Below are 21340 nucleotides of genomic sequence, written 5' to 3' on the forward strand. Positions count from 1 at the left end.
CTCTTTCTTCCTTGCTGTATTATGTATCCGGCAATGGCGACTTCATCAACAATTCTTATCCGGATTATGAAAAGCCCTAATGTGTGTGTGGAAACCGTTGTAAACCAGAAACAGCGATAATTTCAAGGTAAGAAATTGATATATTTTTTAAATAAAAATGAGCGTACTAATTACCAAATTCAAATAATCTTACTATCCCCGTAAGTCCCGCGGACGCTATATCGCGTCCGAAATTATAATCTAAATTCATCATAGATATAAAACCTCTCATTGTTTACGAGTAAGCTGGTAAATTTAGACCTTAGGAATTAGCGACGTTAGTAATTAGGAAGTTAGATTATATTGTTTAATTTGTGACTATTTTGTTTTAGAAAGTGAATCACGGCTTGAGCGTGTGATAATATATAATCCTGGCCCGTCATATGATTTCTTGGAAAAAGCTCAAAGGGCACGTATCTGCTGCATATACAGACTAGTTTTCCGGTGACCAAGAACGCTGCGTGGAGCTGTGGAGCAGAAATGTCCGATAACCGGATAGATGTAATAACAACTTGTAACCATTTGCCATATCAATGTATGTATTCATATGTATTGCTCCTAACATATATACACTAATCCTAATAGGAATGAAAATATTTATATCTTAATAATACGTAACTTTTTGTAACCTTTTATATTTGACGAATTTTTAAATATAGTACCTAATCATTATCTTATAACGTGTTTCTTTATTTATTTGTGATATGCTAATTTAAGAGCCCAACAACGTGCACACTAGCACCACTGCTAAAATAAATAATCGTGATTATTTAAGTTAAATTTAAATTTTACAGGTATTTAAAAAAGTGGCCGCTACTGACTGTATTGTGTATTTAAGTACCTTTTGAATACATCAAGCTAGTTTTTATGTTGCTGGATTCGTCAATCTATGAGCTGAAAACAAAAACGGCCGCTTTAGTTTTGAACGGGTAGGTTGACGAATCCAGTAACATAAAAATTAGTTTAATGTATTCAGCAGTGGCGCTAGTGTGCACGTTGATGGGCTCTTAAAAACCTGACCCCAACAAAAAATAAAATAATACAAAAAGAAATTCCCTCTCCGGGATTCGAACCCAGGACCATTAGCTTCCTGAACTGGATTACTGCCAATACCCGCTAGGGGCGCTAGGCTAAACGGGTTGTCAATTCTAATTACAATGGTATCCTACCGAGCGCTAGTAGTATAAACGAACTTTTGAAGGGGACATTTTTTTGTATGGAGTTATCGTTCTTCTCCTAGTGAGTATTATATTCTTTGATCATCACAGTCTATAAAACAATAGTATCGTCGCTGGTGTTGTGGAGTGCGAGATTTCTATTATTTATTCTGTGGTTACGTTCCCGCGCGCGAGTCTATACTTGAAGTTGCGCTTGATGAGCCCGCTCCACACTCGTGCGGAGCGGGCTTATAGAGACGTGCGCGAGAACGCAACTCGTGCTAGACCACTAGTAAAAATAAAAATATCAAAATCGAATTTAAATTTGTAATCGATAGTTCAAAGTTCAAACAATCGCAAGCGTTTTTAAATTAAACTCAAACAGTTTTCGTTATTTTGCACATGGTAATACTGTTACCTTGACTTTTTAAAAACGTGAATTGTCACTTCGCTAAACACCATTTTCGTGCATTTTCCTGTTTTTCTGTAGAATCTTTTTTTTAAGTTTATCTCGAGAAATATTTGATATAGAATTAGTTACTAGCAGTCCCTGTTACCAGAGTTTAAAACAGTGTGTTAAATATAATATAGGTAGAACATTTTATTTAGTGCACGCGGATTCACGCACCAGTCGTCACAATGGAAAATCTCAATGAAAGCAATAATAAAAATGTGTCGTTAAGTTTAATAGCCGAATACGGCACCTCGGATTCCGACTCGGACGATACAGAGACTCGGTCTAATAATACGAACGATTCAGATGCCGCAGAACTAAGTGAAATGGTGTTGAAGAATAATATTATAAATGCTTGCGCTCATGGTCCGTTGTCGCGGCCAACAGCACGCGAGGAGGTAGAGAAGTCCAGGCACATGATCATAGACAGTTCGGAGAGTGGTGTAGTGGAGTATGAAGTGACTGAATACCGTGAGGACAGTGATTCAGATTCGGACTCGTCTAGTGATTCTAGCGACAGTGATGTTGATTCAGTGAAGGATATCCTTGAAGAGTTGTCGAGCAGGTAGGTTTTAATAAGTGATAATTACGCAGTACCTAATTGGTATTCTGTTTAATCAGTTTTTTTAAGTGTAGTTTTAATGAGAAGATAATAGTATGTAAACATAAATAATCTAGAGTTTATTGGTCAATATTCATAACCTATTAAAAATGCAAGGTTTTAAAGATATGCAAGACTTGTTAGACCAAAGGTCATGGGTATTCTAGGGTTAAGTCATGGTGAAGCATGAGAATGCTTTTAATATATTGTAGCTATTAACCAAACCAAAAAGTGACCTTGACTTAATGTTTACCATGAGTTTTAAGGCATATATACAATTTTCTTAAATTTTTAGCACAAAAATATTTAGTTGTTGCTGGATATGAGATCTTTCTGGTATGTTAAAGATTACAATATCTGCATTTCGCAATAACATGTGTAACTTATTGAAGGAGAATTAAAAGTTTGATATATATGTGTTAATCCTATGCACAGCAGTGAATCTTGTGGGTACTTAATCTAAAGTGATTTATATCATGTCCTCCACAAATCAACAGGATAATAGGGTATTGTTGAATGTTGCAATTGATGTAACATGTCAGTTTTTGTCATAACATCCGCTCAATCTCAGCCTTAGCCCATTTACTTTGGGGTTTTGCAAACATAACTCTCACTATCTATGTCAGTTTGTTTTAGTATCAAAGTATGTAAAACAATTAACTATCTTTCTAGAAAAACTATCTTTAACAATGATAATTCCATTGAGATGTGTTTGCATTGGTTTGTTTTTAACTTCTACTTAAAAACTTATTACGATCAAATTATTTATAATATTAAAATTAAGATTAATAGCAAGTTATGTATACAAAATGTCTTTATGTGTCAGGGAAATCCCATTTTAATTGAATGGTTGACAGTGTAATTAATTAAAACACCGGGAAAATAGGCAAGGTGGTGGTAACTGGAATATTGTGCAACAATTACGGAATCATGGTGTTGCAAAAAGTTGTGTAACTATTAAATTGTATCAAAATCTATGGGCACAATACAAATTAGGTATTATTTCGATTTCTTTTTTCATCACAGAAGAAACAGTAATTTGTTGTATTATACTTGAATTTTTTACTTGTACCAGTGATGAGACAGAAACGCCTCGTGCGGAGAAAGCAGAGCCTCCACGTGTGCAGGGCGAGCTCGGGTTGGACGACCTACCGCCCATCGAAGATCTGGCCATCAGCCTGCCGGCACAGGAGATGACCAAGATCGGCACCATAGCCAGCATTGTAGATAGATTAGGTAAGTTTTAATATTAAAACTTCCGTAAGACACAGCATACAAAATGTATTAAAACAGGTATTTGAAATTTGAAGTCATAGATGGAGATGGCTCAGGATGTTTTGTCTGTGTCCGTCAACGCGTGTTCCCGTTGAAGCTCCTCGTTATGGAGCGATACATGTCGAGCAATCTTCTACTTAAGATTAGGTAGGTGAGTTACTCATTCAGACTGAAACTTTCCTCTCTATCTCCATTATGCAAGTGCAATAGTAATGGAGATAACGATATTTCGATGTTCGCTGTTACGCATTTTGTCCATTGCCTGTCGGCTCTAGACAGTAGCATAGGGTGGTATAGTCAGACCGTAAAAAGTCTGCAGCGATTTTGATAGCCCACGCAGTACAAGCGTCATTTTATACGTCAAACTTCTATGAAATTATCACGTATACATAACACTTACACTGCGTGGGCTATCAAATACGCTGCAGACTTTGTTTGATGCAACTATATTCCATCCATCTGTCCAATATCTTTGTCCAATGTGTCTTTATTGAGAGAAATATATCTCATTAAAGACACAATGAGAGAGTGAGACGCACTGTCATTGGACAAAGAAATTGGACAGGTGGAATACCATCCGTAGATAGGCGTGGGCGAAACGGCCCCTCGCTCACGGCCTCGCACTTATGGGGCGCGCGAGAGCCAACCCTTGCTTAGTCAACTACCCTTAAGTCTGCGCCATGTCTGTCTGTCTGTTACACGGCTCCCACGATTCGGTCTGTACGGCGTGAGCCAGGAAAGACCACGAGTAGGTGGTGGGAAATGTTTGACGACCGGTCTGGCCTAGTGGGTAGTGACCCTGCCTGCGAAGCCGATGGTCCTGGGTTCGAATCCCAGTAAGGGCATTTATTTGTATGATGATACAGATATTTGTTCCTGAGTCATGGGTGTTTTCTATGTATTTAAGTATGTATTTGTATATTATATATATCGTTGTCTGAGTACCCACAACACAAGCCTTCTTGAGCTTACTGTGGGACTTAGTCAATCTGTGTAAGAATGTCCTAAAATATTTATTTATTTATTTATTTATTTAAATGTCTGTCTGTCTGTCCGTCCGAGGCTTAGCTCCGTGATAGCACAGAATAAAAAATAGTACTAGGTACAGAAGACTCACTCTCTAACAAAACGCGTCTGTCACGATCAGCACAGATAAGGCCGCTAGGTGGCGACAGGGCCATGCGCGGCTTATGGCAAACCCCAAAATTGGGGTCGAAGGGATGTACTTTTTGCAACCTGTAGCAAAGCGACGAAATCGCGGAGTGAGCCACGACTTAGTGCTAGCTACCTTAGGAATACCCATTGAAATAAAGGTCTCCCTGATGTGACTTTAATCCATTGTCACCCGTTTGATTTTCTCGGAATCTCGGAGCGCCCCAGATTTGACGACCTTGAATTGAATAAGCGTGTCGCTGGTCGTCCAAATTGACGCACAACACAAGCACTTATCGCCTCATCATTTATACAAATATGAAATGAGGACGCGACCAACTGATATATTGGACAATTCATATAGAAATAGAAATAATTTTATTCGTGAGCACAAACACAAAATAAAAACTAATATCTATTTCAGGGGAGCACAATAGGGGATTTTTGTACATAGAATGTGTCCAGAAAGGGTATCGGGTATTTGTTTTAGCGCCATATTCGAAACGGGGCGACGAAAGGGACTCGAGCGTGTCAGATTAAGATACGAGTGATATCCTGTTATCCCATGGAGTCTAGCTTAGGTACTTTAAGCCGCCTATGTTGATCCGTTGGTTGGTGGGGTGTAAAAAAAATCGTTAAATGGATTGTGGATTTGGTCCTAGTACTGAAGTTAATGCTATAATTGTGCTATTACTTAATCTAATAACTATTTGGGCGCATTTTCTTAAGAGCGCTATTACATTTCGGCGTTGAGCGAGTTTAGGTATTTTACGCGCTGCGGCAGGCCGTGCGAGCTCAGTATGCCAATCCCTTCTACCATCTGAATCTTCCTTCTACAATCTGAAAATCGGGTTTAGAAATTGTACCTAACCGTCAGATTAAGGAAATGCGTACTTGCGTAGTTGTCAGATTGTTCTTGCACAAATGGGCCCTTAGAGATGTGTTTGTTTGTTCAGTTATAGTGCGGGCGTTTCCTGAGACCCCTGCGGTGGACCTGGACAGCGTTCTGTTCCTGGATAACGGCGCCAAGGCGCTCGGCAAAGTCTTCGACGTCTTCGGCCCGGTGAGTGCACTTCTCTCGCGATTCTGGCACTCCCGCCACACTGCGATCGGTCTGGCCTAGTGGGTAGTGACCCTGCCTGCGAAGCCGATGGTCCTGGGTTCGAATCCCAGTAAGGGCATTTATTTGTGTGATGAACACTAATACTGCCCTGCTAAGCCGAAAAGCGCTATCTCAAAAACAAATGATTTTGAAAATGGAATTCTCAGTTATAGAAACTAAAGTATAAATTAGCAATGGATTTTCTTTTGAGATAGCGCCACTCGGCTTAGCAGGGCAGAATATTTGTTCCTAAGTCATGGGTGTTTTCTATGTATATAAGTATGTATTTATCTATATAAGTATGTATATCGTCGCCTAGCACCCATAGTACAAGCTTTGCTTAGTTTGGGGCTAGGTTGATCTGTGTAAGCTGTCCACCAATATTTATTTATATTATTTACTACCAACTAAGATTACCCCACTGCGGGGAGCGAGAGGCAAATTAATCATTTTCCCTTTCTTTAAATATATGGGGCTTTCCATCAGAAAAGGGTTCTTATCTTAGCAACTTCTGCTGCTGACTGTAAGTGCTTATGGACCTTTCCATCAGGGTTTTTAATTTTTTATGCACATGGAGCAGAAGGACCTTTTTCTGATGGAAAAGTTCATATGGACATGAATCATATCATAAGGGCTCTTCTGTGATAAAAAACCAAAATGATTTGAAGGATTTTATTAATATTTTTATCTTTTAATGTAATGTATTTATTTCTGTAAGTTTATACGATACGCTCGTGGATAACCGCCGTTTAATTTATTTATGGAGCAAACAGTTTTAGCATGCGATGTCTGCCTCTGCCCGTGACCTTGGCACAGAAGGCCTTTTATTGACTTGTTTGTATTTTCCTTTGGAATTATGTTGGAACAGGCGAGGGAGGCGGGCTATTGAAAAAATATATGAAGGTCAAAAAGATTATACGCAATGTAATTTTATGATCGGTTGTATGAGCGTATTGAGCAAAGATTTAACCCTTTACCAGGCTAACATTTCAAAAATGGCAATAGAACGTCAGTCTTACTCATTGAAAATAGAACACATGTTTGAAGTGCCGTATGTGGGAAATATATATCCCTTAGCCTGGTAAAGGGTTAATAAACTAGTTTCGGCATTTGGGTAACAAGTAAGTACAGAAGTACCTTGATTGAGTACCATATGGAAATATGTGCATGTGGGTATGTAATGTCGGAGGTATTTCACTCAAAACTGTTATTATATTGATGTTATATAATACTGTTAGAAAGACACCACAATTTCATGCCACTAAAATTACCCAGTTGAGTACACCAAATCACAGCTAAATATAAATTACGTCATCCCTTTTTTGTCGATTTTTGACCCCCCCCCCCCCCCCCTCCTAAAATCATCCAAAAATCATGCTTCGGATGACACAGTTTCCTCCTACGTCATGCTACCATCATCCGATGTCCAGACCCCCTTCCCCCAATTTGAAATGACGTAATTTATGAATAGCCCCTAACGTCATTTGGACTAGGAATAGGACAAGAGAAACAAATTGAATTTTCAAATTGCTCCCTGGGCAACATGTTTCATTCGGACGCGTTCGGCTCACGATTGCTCTGAACAGATATTACAGGTATTTACGATTTAAGGTTGGTATTCCACCTGTCCAATGTCATCCCGTCTCACTCTCTCACTAAGCAAAATGTGAGAAACAAAAATGCTGGAGAATCAGTCGACCAAGAATACAGATTAGGTAGCCAAGGCGATACTCGGAAATCAGCGAATGTGACTGACCTTGTTTTTGTCGTTTTGGGATATCCTCCCAGATACAGGCTGCCCTTGGATACGCTAGTTTAGCGCGTTAAGGTACCATTCGGATGCAGACTGCACCAGCTTTACTGCAGCAGTAGTGATGCGCGATATTATTGCCGACTGCATTACTGCGCAAATGTCAAAAATCAGCAAAATCGATTTTGATATTAGGCAACGAAATTTTATAATTTGCGGGTAATTATAATTAAATAAATAACGATATAATACCTGTTGAACTCAGGCCTTCGATGTTTTAAATTTTACCGGTTAATCTTGTTCCGCAAAATCAAAAGACGAACCAATTTGGCATAAAATGGTATCTATAGTACGTCCAGTTCAACCACAAAATTTAACCGATTAGGATACTTTACGAGTATGATGAATGAATGAAAACTTTTATTTTAGACCCTGCATATATAAATACTAGTGATGTACCGACTATTGATTTGGCCGACTAGCCGACTAATCGGCGCTCGAATGGCCGATTAGTCGGCCGACTAGTCGGCTAGTCGGCCATATCATTAGTTTCGTATAAGTTCAGGTGAAAAACAATAGTTTTGCTCTTTTGGTTGCACTATTCATATATTAGCTTGGCTAAAAGGTGTTCTCTATAGGTTCAAAGACCTATCACAAGAATCCTCGTTCAATTTCTGTCTTTCTTTTATTTATTTTGCGATCCTGATGAGCAGACCGTCACTACACGGTACAACTTGTAGGAGGTATTTCCAAGCGTCAGCGTCTTTACGAGCAACGTGCCCTGTTTATAAGTCTCTAAATTTTGCAATAACATTAATAGTTCCCCATGGCTCCACCATTCAAAGAAAACAAAAACTGAATTATAATAAAATCCTTTAAGTATAGAACTTAGCCATGAAATTACACGAGAATCAGTTGAGATCGACCTGTAGAGGAAAACACCAGCCCACCACCATACGATAACGATCAAACGGTCAATTATATGAACAAAAGTTTTCACACCCTGTATAGGTATTTTGGTAAAATAGACATAAAACGTATGGTAAATATTAACTGTTGGTTTCTTTTTTTCTGTTTTTCTTTCACTAATAAAGTGCCGACTAATCGGCCATTTTTGCCGACTAGTCGCCGACTAATCGCCGACTACAAATGTGGCCGGATAGTCGGCTTTCCCGACTAGTCGGTACATCCCTAATAAATACCTTAAAACTAGCATATATATTCATCATTATAATTAAGAGCATGGCTCTTGTCGGTGGAGTATCCGCCAGTTTTCGCGGTCCTCGGCCAGGTACTTTATGTATATTATAAAAATATATTTTAAAACTAAACACTACAAATCACATGGTGCCCTAGCGCCCTAGGGGTGCAATCGCCAAACCCGTTTAGTTAGTAATTACCGATTTTTGTCACTTTAACTAATTTTTCGTACCTAATGGTGCACTAGCGGCGCATTCGTCAAATCCTTTTAATTACCGACTTTTGTTACTGTAACTAAATCTTTATTTCGTTTTACAGGTAACCGAACCCCACTACTGCGTGCGCTTCAACTCGCAAGAGCACGTGCGCGAGCGCGGCGTGCAGGCCGGCGCGGACGTGTTCATCGCACCGGCCAGCCAGCACACCAGCTATGTGTTCCTCACGGAGCTCATGAAGTGAGTATACCTAAGCACAGACTAAATAATATTGCTACGTAACAGAGTGGCGGCCGTAGAATATCATCCATTAATTACGTCACACGAATTTCTAGATTTTTTGACCCCTCCCCCCTCCTTGTCACACTTGGTCACATTTTGCAAATCCCTCCCCACCTGGTGTGATGTCACATTTTAGGCTTTGTTTTCAACGAAATCGGCAATACTAACTCGGCATTATTTTTTTAATAAAAAAATATTTTTGGTTAAGGGAATATCAGTAATTTTATAACACAAAACCAATTAGGAACGAAAATTACCTACTTCAAAAACCTCATTATTTAAATACACCTACATAGCGGATGGCGCTGGAGCTAATATACGGCGTTGCATGAACAAGAGATTTCCTTTGGCAGGATTGGTCCTTAGGACCCAGGGATGGATTCAAGAAGTGGAGCCACCGAGATTTTTGATGTAAATTTTTAGCTCTCAACTTGGTCTTGATATCTGTATCATTTAAGCTACTAGGTCAAGTTTGGTATCGTTTCCGTATAAATCGGGGGTGCCGAATTCATTTCTGATATCATAATGACACCATTCCGAAGTAAAAACACATAAAATATGAAAAAAAATACTTTTTTTTAAATTCCTCTTCACGCTTAAACTGCTGAACCAATTTACTCATAGTTAAAATTTGGTACAGAGATAGTTTGAGTCCCAGGAAATAACATAGCATACTTTTAATCTCAATAATCATCCCTTAAGGGTGTGAAAAGGGAGGAGGAAATTTGTATGGGGATTCAAAAACCGCTGAACCGTTTTAGATAAAATTTGGTATAGAGATCGTTTGAGTCCCAGGGAAGACATAGGATTGACTTAGAACCTAAACTTAAAGAATTATTAACCTCAAACGTCGCAGACGCTTAAACCCCCCCCCCCCCCTCATCTGCATCAAAAATCTGGGTGGCTCCACTTCTTAAATCCATCCTTGGGTCCTAAGGACCAATCCTGCTAAAGGAAATCTCTTGTTCATGCAACGCCGTGGTTGACCTTTTTTTGCTCTGAGCAAACTCAACTAACAGCGAATAAAAAAATATAAATTAATTTTCGAAGTTAAAATGACGTCACAATGTTTGTGACTCCCCCCTCTCCCATGTCACATTTTCTTGACCCCCTCCCACACCCTAAACGTGTGACGTAATGAATGGATGACCCCTAAGGTAGTGTATACATATTTTTGTCATTTTGTCCATATCGATATTTTTAGACGTGACTGTACTGCATCGTAGCAGTAAGTCGAGTAAAAACTAGTGCCTACGTCAATTCTTGTTGCCACGCGGACCCCAGGCTCCCATGAGCCGTGGGAAAAATGCCGGGACAACGCGAAGATGATGAATGCAGCTGATCGGTACTTCTGACCTTTGTGAAAGAAATAGACGGCCTCTTCGTGTACTATCTCGAATTACAGATTCAGTATGAATATTAATACAATTGTTTATTTCTCAGAGTAAAAGGCTCGGACGCGTCCTGGCTAAACGACGTGGAGCCGCCGCCGCACCAAGTCGAGTATTCCGACGACGAAGAGGAGAGGAGAGCCAAGAAGGCCGGCAAGGAACTGAGACAGAAGCCCGAGGACTCTGATGGCGAGACGTCTAAGCGCAAACCCAGGTATACATTGTCATATTTATTAACCTTTTGGACTCCAATGACCGATATATCCGCACCGTAGGTCCAACGCCAAAGACTCGAGTAGATGGCGTTAATATTAATATCTAACAAGTTAATACATATCAATGAAAGAATAAGGCTCAAAGTCAAACGGCGTTCATGTTAATCTTCTTTCGAAAGATGGCAGTAAATGAACTGTAGTTAATTTACCACGACGGTAACTCTCTACTTCAAATTCTCTTTGATATAGCTAATCGCCGTTTCGGAAATCCAAAAATATTATTTCTCATGCCGATCCGTCTTTTCAGGAACCAAAGACCTTCAGAATCTAGCAGCCGCTTCGGCAGCGGCCCGTCCCGCGGCCGCAACCCCTTCAGCGCCGCGCGCCGCCCCGCGCCCCCCCGCGCGCGCCCCGCCGCCCGCGCGCCCCCCGCCGACTTCCTCCCCCCCTTCGCGCCGCCATTCCCGCCCCCCTTTAACCCCGCCACCCCGCCCCCGTTCATGCCTACCGCCTTCCAGTTTGGGGGCTCGCCCCGGATGCCCCCCATGCCCCCGATGCTGCCGCCGTTCCGCCACGCGGTGCCGATATTCGGAGCCAACTTCTGCGGGAGTCAGCCGCAGTGGATGAACGGTCCCCCACCCCCTCCGGGTACTTAAACGCATGTTACGTATCTTATATTATAATAATTAGTATAGTTGTACTTCTAAAACAAAGTGTGGTTATCCAAAAAATCTATATTTATATGAAATAAATATACTGTGGTAAGGAAGTTTGATTTTTATTTGTTGTCCTTCATTTTAAACTGAAAAGAGTAGTCGGCGATAGAAGTATTTATACATAGCTAATTTCATCCACAAATACTTCGGTTGCTGTATGTACATACGGGATTATGGCGATGCACATTAATACAAATCTGTCAAACGTAATATTTTTTTAGAAGACTAACAATAGATACGGATCTAAATATTATATTACAACTAATAATATATAAAAGTGATTTATACGACAACGGTTTCACTCACTTGAATTTTTAGTCGCTATTGGCGACATGTTTCGGGCCCGTCGGGGGTCCTTCCTCAGGCTCGAGTGCTCGCGGCGGCTGCAACTCGTGCACTGATCGCGCCGCTCGCCTCGTCGCTCGTTGCGCGCGCGCTGACAGAGCGGGGGCGGGGGGCGCGGTGCACTCCGCAGCCGGAGTTGTCAGGTCAAGGTCTGGTAGGGCGGCTGCATCGACTGGCATCAAGCACACTGCACTCACTATGTCCACGCGATCGTCACAACGCACATCCCTAATACCAGGAATTATAGGCTTCCATGCAGGTGGCAACATCCAGCCTCCGTCTCGATTGAAATTAGGTCGGCGTCCAATTTCAATCGCCTCGCGAATCTTACGCGGCACAAAACATTTCTCCCGTACTAGTAATCTCGCTCTATCGAATCGAATGAAATGGGACGCGCCTGTATCGTACGCGTGCTCTGCCACCGCTGAATTCCTGGTATCCATGTTCTTTACGCTGCGTATGTGTTCCGACAACCTCGTGGAGACATTCCTTCCAGTCTCACCCACGTACGCCCTACCACAGTCACAAGGTATCTCGTATACCCCCGGGTTCCCCAGCGGGTCCTTGTCCTTTGGAGAGCGCAGCATCTGTCTGACCTTGGTATGGGGACGGAAGATTGTCCTAATGCTAAACCTCCGGCGTAATAGGCGTCCAATTCTATCCGTTACCCCCTTAATGAAAGGCAAGAAGACAGGTGCTCTGTCGACCGTTTGTGCTCGCCGTGATGTACCCATACTTGCCGCTCGCTGACTCTGTCTCCAATTGTACCCATTCCTTTCTAATACTTGCCTTACATGCTGCAGCTCACCTTGCACGTACTGCGGGTCACAGAGCCGTAAAGCCCTATTGATGAGCGCGCGTGGAACGGAAGACAAGTGTGCGGGGTGATGGTGTGAGTCAGCTTGCAGGTACCGATCAGTGTGTGTAGACTTACGATACACTTTATGAGTCAACCGGCCATGCTCGTCCCGCTGCACCAAGACATCCAGAAAAGGGAGTGCCCCATTGCACTCCTTCTCAATGGTGAACTTAATCTTGGCATGCCGCTCGTTTAGGTGGACGAGTAACGGGTCCAGATCGTTGTGTGATACAACAGCAAACACGTCGTCCACATATCGCCACCACAGTCTGGGTTTATGCGGGCAGCTCTCCAAAGCTCTCTGCTCAAACTCCTCCATAAAAATATTGGCCACCACTGGTGCTATAGGAGAACCCATTGCCACCCCTTCTATTTGCAGATAGTGTTCACCCCGCCACACAAAATATCCACTAGTGAGACAAAACTCGATTAATCCCTTGTACTCGGTAAGTGGGCCGCCGCGGCTGGCCATCCGTCTTATAATCTCTATCGTTTCCATTACCGGCACATTCGTGAACAAGGAGGCTACATCGAAACTCACCATCAACTCATCCTCCTTCAACGTAACGTCATCAAGTAGCTGCACAAAATGTGTAGAGTCTCGTACGAAACTGGACGTGTTACCCGTTAGAGGTTGCAAGAGGCCCGATAAGAAGCGGGACGCCTTGTACGTGGGTGAATCTATCTGACTCACAATGGGTCTCAGGGGCCAGTCACTTTTATGAATTTTGGGTAGCCCATAAATCTTTGGGGTGGTGGGGTTTAATTGACGCAGCGTTCTAGACTGATCCTTGGCCGATATCGCTCCAAGTAACCTGTTGAGCCTCGATGTTACGCGTGCTGTAGGGTTATACGATACTTTCTTATAAGTGTTTGGATCTCCTACTAGCTGCGTAACCTTCTCCTCGTAGACCGCTGTGTCTACGACTACAGTCGCATTCCCCTTATCCGCCGGCAACACCAGAATATCCTCATTCTTCCGCAGTAATGAGAGTGCTTGTCTTTCTTGCTTACTGATGTTAGGCTTTGGTAGCTTACTGTATCGCAACAGCGAAGAGACATCCTGTCGGAGGCACTCAGCTTCTCTGTTCGGCACTCTGTTGCGTATGATCGCGTCCTCTATGCTGGTGACGATGCTCTCAACAGGAAGGGATGACGGAGTCAAAGCGAAATTTAGGCCTTTCGATAACACATTAAACATGTCGCCCGTTAATGATTGTTGCGACAGATTAACCACACTCCTGTTACTAGCCTCATTTGGCTGTGTTTCGGGCAGTGATTTGCTCTGGTTTTTTATCAGGCGCTGGAATTTACTCCGGTGTGTGTTTATTGTTTTCGCTTTGACGTACTCTGCCCTGCTGAATGTCATGGCGTCAATGTTCTCCCATATATCTGCACGTAAACACTGAGACAGGCCGATATGTAAACCGATCAGCTCTTTGTTTACAATCGATATATTACGACGATAATCCCGGACTACCCTCACCATTAATTTATAATTCGTTGTTTTGAAGAACGCTTCGTAATCCCGAATACACTTCACAACTTGAATACGCGCAAATTTCGGTATAACACCTTGATCCCGGCACTGTATCACATATTGTAAACCACACTCGAGTTTGTTACGCTTTATTCTTAAAGCCGCGAACCGTTTCACTCGCGTTTGCCAGACGGGCCCGAAACATGTCGCCAATAGCGACTAAAAATTCAAGTGAGTGTAACCGTTGTCGTATAAACAATTTAAAATATGTCTCACGAAAGTTTAATATCGAAAAGTGATTTAATTAAAACACCACTTAATTTTGTAATTTCTTTATTAAATATTTCATTGTTAGAAAGTAACTAACGATTGAATTTCATAATTGTTAAAATAATAAAAAGAGGTTCATATAATAAAGATTAAATCTAAAAAATACTGCTCATGGACTATGCAGAACCAAACAAAATATTATGTCCGCTGCCCGTTACGACGAACCAACTATGGTCACTAAACAAAATAATTTTGCACTCACATGATCACAACGTAAAATGTAAACATTTCACATACAGGAATATAATCATTCAACGTATAACTAAATAGCTTCGCCCAGTAGATTAGGAGCTAACAAAATAAAACTATCCGTGAATGTCTGGACGGGTGATATGAGGTCTCTACTAGATGGTCTATTGTGAAGCCAATGTACAGTCAAGGAATTTAAATTCCGACCCATTTTGTACTTTGTCACAGTGACAACCGTATGAGGTCTCTAGCGGCTTTCATATTGATTGTCACTGTGACAAAGTACGAAATGGGTCGGAATTTAAATTCCTTGACTGTACACCGAGCTACAAAAAGTACTTATACTTATGAAAATTGTGAATATATTCCATTCATAAAGTGGGTAAGCACTTTTGCAGCTCACTGTAGAGTCGCCATTCGACATATCGGAGGGGCCACGGTGCTCACAACTATCTGAACACGCCTCTATTGTCAAGGCGTTAGAGTGCGTGTTTAGATATTCTTGAGCACCTCGCCCGCTCCGATATATCTGATGGCGACTGTACATACAGTCAGCATCAAATGGATAGCCTTAGCGACTAAACTACAACATACTTTTATTACCATAAAAATGTGTTGCGATATTTTTTTGGCACTATCTATATGATGCTGAGTGTGTTCAAATATCTTCAACGGAGAAGCCATACAATAGTGTCTAAAAGGCGAGTTATGCGTTTATGTGAATTATATTCACATTTGTATACTTACTTGTTTTTAGTGTTACAAAATGAAAGTTATTATTATCGCTCAATAACGATCGATGTATCGAACAACATCCATCGCACTATGATAGATCGATTAATTTTGTATTTTTCGATTAAATTTGAGGTGGTCCTCGCATCAATTGGGGGTAAATTTATCATCAAGTAGAGACCTCAACCGTTATATAATTTTGCCATCGTAAATAAACTTTAACATGATTTCACTTGTGATTCGATTACTACACTAAACATTTAAAAATATTAGTAACTAAACACGAACTTACTAATGAATAATTTACACACATTCCAATAAAGAAGTTGTATGCGAGAAATGAATGGGGCTCAAACGTATACATAATGTACCTATTCATTAGCAAGCTTTCTCATAAGTATAAGTTTCAAGTCGTACATAAATCAACGTAAAAAATAATCATACGTTAGCAACTAAACGATATTGAGATAAAAAAAGTCACATTGGCACAAAATAGAGATACGGTTGTTGACCTTAACCTGCCAGATATCATACAACATAACTACCTAAAGGCCAGAAGACACCGGCTGCGTGCGCACACGTCACGCAAGCGGTGTGTCGTCTCTCATAAGGATCTGTACATTACAACGCGCACGTGCACGTCTACGCGCACGTGCACGTCTACGCACACGCACTCGGTGTGCACAGGCCTTTTAATCAAAACATTCGATAAAGCTGCTATTCGTTTGTATCTCTATTTGCCAGTGCTCGCAAACATTGAATACACGCGGTATAAATGCGTCAATGCGATTTCACAACTAGCTTCAGCGAAGCTCGCCGTCTGTGATACAAAACTTATCTGACAATTGTCATGACAATATCATTGAAACGTAATTTAATGATTTCAACATTTAAGAAATTGACAGGTATTGAATGACATTTATTTATTGAGTCACTGATAGTGATAGCAAATTGTCAGTGTCATGTGACAATTGTCAGGTTAGTGTGTTAGAAGCTTAGGCATTCTAGACCTAAATGTATGTAAATGACACATTGTCATGACATTTTCGTTCAAGGTCAAGCTAACACAGCGGCCGTTCAACACTTAAAACTTAACGACAACACAAATTGCCAATAAGGCCATTATTAATAGCTATTACGAATTTCAGACGTCAGTACACTATGGCATGGGATACGTTACATTTGCGGATGACAATAAATTAAAAGTTACCTTAGGTTTATTATAAAAATACAGATTCCTATATTAAATGATCTCGATAAGTTTAGCTTGCCGTCTGAGACTCACGTTAAATGCCTCTTGAAGGCCAATAAATGATTTCAGTAAATCAGTCAACTGTAAAAGCGAAAACTAACTTTAATAGAAAACATCAGAGCAGTCTTCCGTAAACTTAATGCATCGGCGAGCGATCCTAAACAATTCGACATATCACTAATTGTAAATTAGGTACTAAAATTACGATAATTTGATCGATTATAAAAATTAGGACTTAAAACTAAAACATAATTGATTTCAAATAAATTTACTCATCTACTCTAGTCGAGGGTTATAATTTTGTTTCGATTACATGTTAGGAACTATTCTACTGTACAGTTATGAAAATAATGATCGAGAATCCAAAGTAGTGAGTTATTAATACTTTTAAGACATCGACATTTAATGCGAACACGTTGACAGATATAAAGCGTACTTACGATTCCACAGTCCGCATAAGTAAGGTACTACGGTACGATTTGTTCTATCCAAAATAAAAGTCGCCATCACTGTTTGACAGTAGGCGCTAGCTGTCATGTCGGTCATTACACTATATTGCGTTATGTATCATTATATAAGACTACGATACGTTACTCATTGCTTTTACAGGCAAAACGATTAAAGAAATATATGTTATTACAATATCCATACAATAATGTTCTGGGGTACAATTTGACTTGACCAAGGCGATTTGGGTAACAAATTACTAATTTTGAATGAATTCTAAAAGTAGCGATATAGTTGCCATGTCACCAAATACTATTTCAAATCAAATAGGGCCCCAGTTTAGACTTAACATGGTATCACTTGTTCGTGTGGTGTTGTTGAGTTAATATTTAGAATAAGTTTTATCTAAGACACTACTGCTACAGTACTAGTATTCACAGAGCTTGTTATAGCATATGGAAGGCAGACGCCGTAGTCTTAATCAAATAAGAGAGATACTAGAAACGCTAATGTGGAATAACTATAGTTAATCCACTTTTAAAGTCCCAAGAAATATTGGGAAAGAATAACATATACTTAACCACGTGACTACCTCTTCGGTAAGGATGATTAGACCATAATAATCTGTAGTTAAATATTATGTAAGTTGATTGGAATTTTTGAATGAAATGGTACTAATTCTACCACAATAAATGGTAATATAGCCTTTCGGTACTGACACACATGGAAGAATCATCGAAAAGAAAACATCCAAGGCAACATTAGTGCACATCTTGTATATAAACATTGGGTATATACTTATATAACATATGTAGTAAATACGCTGCCTCTATGTAGATATTCGCAAAATATTCTGTACATAACTTTGCTTGTGTACAATGTTCTACATGAGTAATCATTAGCCATGTATAGGTACTTATATATAATTTAATTATTGCGGTGGGTATATAACACTGTTAAGATTCTAAAGTGACATGGATCGAGGTAGACCTACTTTTCTATTGCTTACTTCCTGAACGCTGGTTTTCAAATGTGAACCTTACGCATAATGAAGTAAGGTTGTTTTTACGTTGAGTTCAATAAGTAAACAGTCTATTATTAAATTTCTATCTTAATACTTATGAATTTTAAGAACACTTCATCAGAGCCGGTTTGTATTGTGATGTGAATACCGTTTTTAATTTAGAAAAATAATGCATTTATTATATAAACTCATTATTCTACAACTAATCCTAAAACTATGTGTCCCATGTACTTTTAACAGCTAAGTACTAACCCAGAGTCATACAACTTCCTTTATATGTTAATTTCCAATTCATTACACGCCTTTAAAATAAGTAAATAATCAGGCTTTTTTCGGAAACTAAATTGTCAAGTGACACTAAAAATTCACACTAATGAAGACAGTGTCAGATGACTATTGTCAACGACACTAATAATTCACACTAATGAAGACAGTGTCAGATGACTATTGTCAAAGACACTGTCAGATTACTATTGTCATGTTAGTGTAACACGAATCTGACTGATGCGCTTTAATATATAGAAATAGATACCGTAACGTCAAGTCACAAATATTTAAACACCTTTTCACCTTAATACAACGGATTACGGAGAAAAAATGTGTACATATTTGAGCCAGACTGTACAATTATAAATTTGTCTGCAAGTTAAAGCGACAAGTACGTTTTTAGTAGTAAGTTGTATGACCCAGGGCCCGAGGCACCATCATAATCGTCATGTAGAACATTGCTAGTTTGTGACTTGTTCACGAATACGGCCGATCCCAACTGAGTATCACGGTTAATCATGTAAAGCTTACAACTGTTCATCATTTCAGCAAAATAAATTATTTCACCACTAATCTAAATGCAGATTACGACAGTCATTTTTCTTTTTTTTTTATCGTCATTGCGGCGGCATCAGAGGAATTAAGTCGTACATATTGTGATGTGGGAAGACTTGCAGACGAAAATTCTATGTAAAATGGCGTTCAAAGAAGTAGACAAAAATGTAAACAAGCTATTTTCATACATAATTAATTATTTTTGAACAATCATTCTCCTGCTTAGGTATATGGACGTTGGGTTTTTATTCAGGCATTGTCATTTTATATTGTTCTTGATTTCTGAAGTTATTGTATTTAAATCAGTTTGACATCGATTATTATAACATTAACAGTTGATTATTTTCACATACCTACAGTTATAACTTATAATACATTATAAGTTAGTAACCTACCTGTTACGGTACGCATTTTTAATATAAAATCGTTTCTGTAAATTTGAGGTTATATGTCAAACAGTAATGTAATGTTTACATTTCGTCCATATCTTTGGAGCATCACTTTAATCACACTAGCCGAGTATGGCGTCCCTCTCTTACTAGCTGTAAAAGAAAGAGCGAGGCTACTGTGACGCCACCGCAATAAGCCGCTCATAACAGCTGAATAGTAAGCGTACAGTGTAACAGAGAAGGGTAATAATGACTGCTCATACACAAAGTTTCGAAATAACTAGACAGTATCACTTTTGTAAGTCTCAATCTGATAATATAGAAGCCCCGTAGTCATTTTTGCCATTTTCAACTTTCTTTTATTCCATTATATTTCAAAATTCCACGAAATTTTGTTCTTTAAAAAGGACGTGGGGACTTAGGAGGTTGAAGCAATTTTATAATGCTGCGCGTCAGATTTAGACAACGAAGAAGTCAGAGATAGAACATTACAGAATTGAACCCTTTAAACTGACGCCATCTACAATATTCTTTAAAGATTGCTTTGTGTCATGATTAGCAGTCAATATTTATCCTTCTCCGCTAAAAGCAACAAGAACAGGTATTCTGTACCTATTTTCATCGCTTAATTATTCGCACTTAAGTGTTATTCTCTACCGGTCTTATAGTGCAGTCCCCCACCGTAGTTATCGGAGTGATCGTTACCGAGCTGGGGGTCGAAGCCGGAACGATAGTGGAGTTATCCTGCACCTGTTCCAGCTTGTCTTCTTTGTTGTTCGGCTCGTCATTATTAGGCGGGAGTTTCACTATCTGGCAGTCGCCGACGGTCATGATTTGCGTTTCAACGCCGACCGCCGGCACGTTTTCTTCTGGCTCCACTCTTGAAGTTTCTTCTTCGTCCGAGGATGAGTCTGACACGTCTATAGTGCGGTCATGGGAGGTTTCACTGACCGCGCTCTGATCCTGGTCCACGTTGCGGTCAGGGTCGACGCTGGTGACTCCGTAACCGTAGGCGGCGAGGGCCGGGTTGTACATCATTTCGGTCAGATACGAGAAGTCTCCGAAGGGCAGGTTGGTAGCGTTGTAGTTCTCGTTGGGGCGGCCGTCTGGAATAAAGTTGCGTTTGAGATTTGTGTCGGGTTCGAGTTATACTGCATTGCCTATCTACTTTAGACACAATTACAGAACTAGAGGCGTCATGGAGGATCGGTCAGACATAGACAGCAAAGAAATGGTAATCAAATTATTAACAAACTTTAACCTTGAAACTTGATGTCGTTTATTTAAACCAAAAAATGAGGGATGAAATTTTCACATTTAAGCCGGTGCCTATAATTTGTGAAAATTTCAGCCATCATTTTTCATTCCCGGTGAAACACCATACAAAAAAACAGGTGCCATAGACAACATTCCGGTGTTTAATTTCTGACAATTTCAGCCCGTGTGGGGTGCGCTTTGCGTCTCACTCTCTCATTAAGCAAAATATGAGGCGCAATACGCATTGGACAAAGAAATTGGATAGGTGGAATACCACCCTAAGACCGAATATCAAAACCACAAACTTGAAAATTGACGTTGATTTTGGTCTATTTTACGCATTTTACTATTATTTTGTCTATGATTGACTGATGCACCCGTTATAACAGTGGATCATTAGTACTGCAATTGCGCTTTCATAGTTAGTATCACATAGCGAAGCGGATATATGTTAAGGCTAATACTTACCGTTATGCAGGCGTTTTATAATTTGGAAAAGTGTTAATAATATACCGTTTATATTTTCGTTAGAAATACCGATTAGTACCTCATTACCCCAGGGAGCTATTATAAAGAATGTCGTCACTAAAATATAATCTAATAGATAGTTATAGCCGCCTAAGGCCCAAGGTCCTACCTATAGTACTCATTAAGTTCGATGAAAT

The 21340-nt window shown here is 40.0% G+C and overlaps 3 protein-coding genes across 3 annotated transcripts in view; 1 reads left to right on the top strand and 2 right to left on the bottom strand.

Annotated features, from left to right (window-relative positions):
• The first annotated feature begins 1631 nt into the window (after positions 1 to 1631).
• LOC134672919 (H/ACA ribonucleoprotein complex non-core subunit NAF1) lies at positions 1632 to 11602 on the top strand. The gene is made up of 6 exons (XM_063530868.1): positions 1632 to 2215; positions 3327 to 3487; positions 5635 to 5741; positions 9049 to 9185; positions 10671 to 10832; positions 11141 to 11602. The coding sequence occupies exons 1-6, from the start codon at positions 1836 to 1838 to the stop codon at positions 11487 to 11489; spliced, it is 1296 nt and encodes a 431-aa protein (XP_063386938.1). The 5' UTR covers positions 1632 to 1835; the 3' UTR covers positions 11490 to 11602.
• A 133-nt stretch (positions 11603 to 11735) lies between these two features.
• Positions 11736 to 14122, bottom strand: LOC134672866 (uncharacterized). Its single transcript, XM_063530814.1, has 2 exons — positions 12703 to 14122; positions 11736 to 11746 (listed from the first exon to the last, which is right to left on the bottom strand). Exons 1-2 carry the CDS (start codon positions 14120 to 14122, stop codon positions 11736 to 11738), a joined length of 1431 nt encoding a protein of 476 aa, XP_063386884.1.
• A 427-nt stretch (positions 14123 to 14549) lies between these two features.
• Positions 14550 to 21340, bottom strand: part of LOC134672992 (zinc finger and BTB domain-containing protein 7A-like) — a 48178-nt gene continuing 41387 nt past the window's right edge. The window contains exon 14 of the mRNA XM_063530951.1: positions 14550 to 20524. Coding sequence (XP_063387021.1) covers positions 20058 to 20524 — 467 coding nt within the window. The 3' untranslated portion in view covers positions 14550 to 20057. The remainder of the gene's footprint in view (positions 20525 to 21340) is intronic.

This window comes from Cydia fagiglandana, chromosome 17, assembly GCF_963556715.1.
Source record: "Cydia fagiglandana chromosome 17, ilCydFagi1.1, whole genome shotgun sequence".
In the NCBI taxonomy this organism is placed as follows: domain Eukaryota; kingdom Metazoa; phylum Arthropoda; class Insecta; order Lepidoptera; family Tortricidae; genus Cydia; species Cydia fagiglandana.

Bases quoted from the DNA above. Each gene is read 5' to 3' on its own strand.
- LOC134672919 (XM_063530868.1), top strand. From the start codon at position 1,836: ATGGAAAATCTCAATGAAAGCAATAATAAAAATGTGTCGTTAAGTTTA. The intron at 2,216-3,326 runs GTAGGTTTTAAT...TACTTGTACCAG, and splicing joins CTTGAAGAGTTGTCGAGCAG to TGATGAGACAGAAACGCCTC. The intron at 9,186-10,670 runs GTGAGTATACCT...TTTATTTCTCAG, and splicing joins TTCCTCACGGAGCTCATGAA to AGTAAAAGGCTCGGACGCGT.
- LOC134672866 (XM_063530814.1), bottom strand. From the start codon at position 14,122: ATGACATTCAGCAGGGCAGAGTACGTCAAAGCGAAAACAATAAACACA.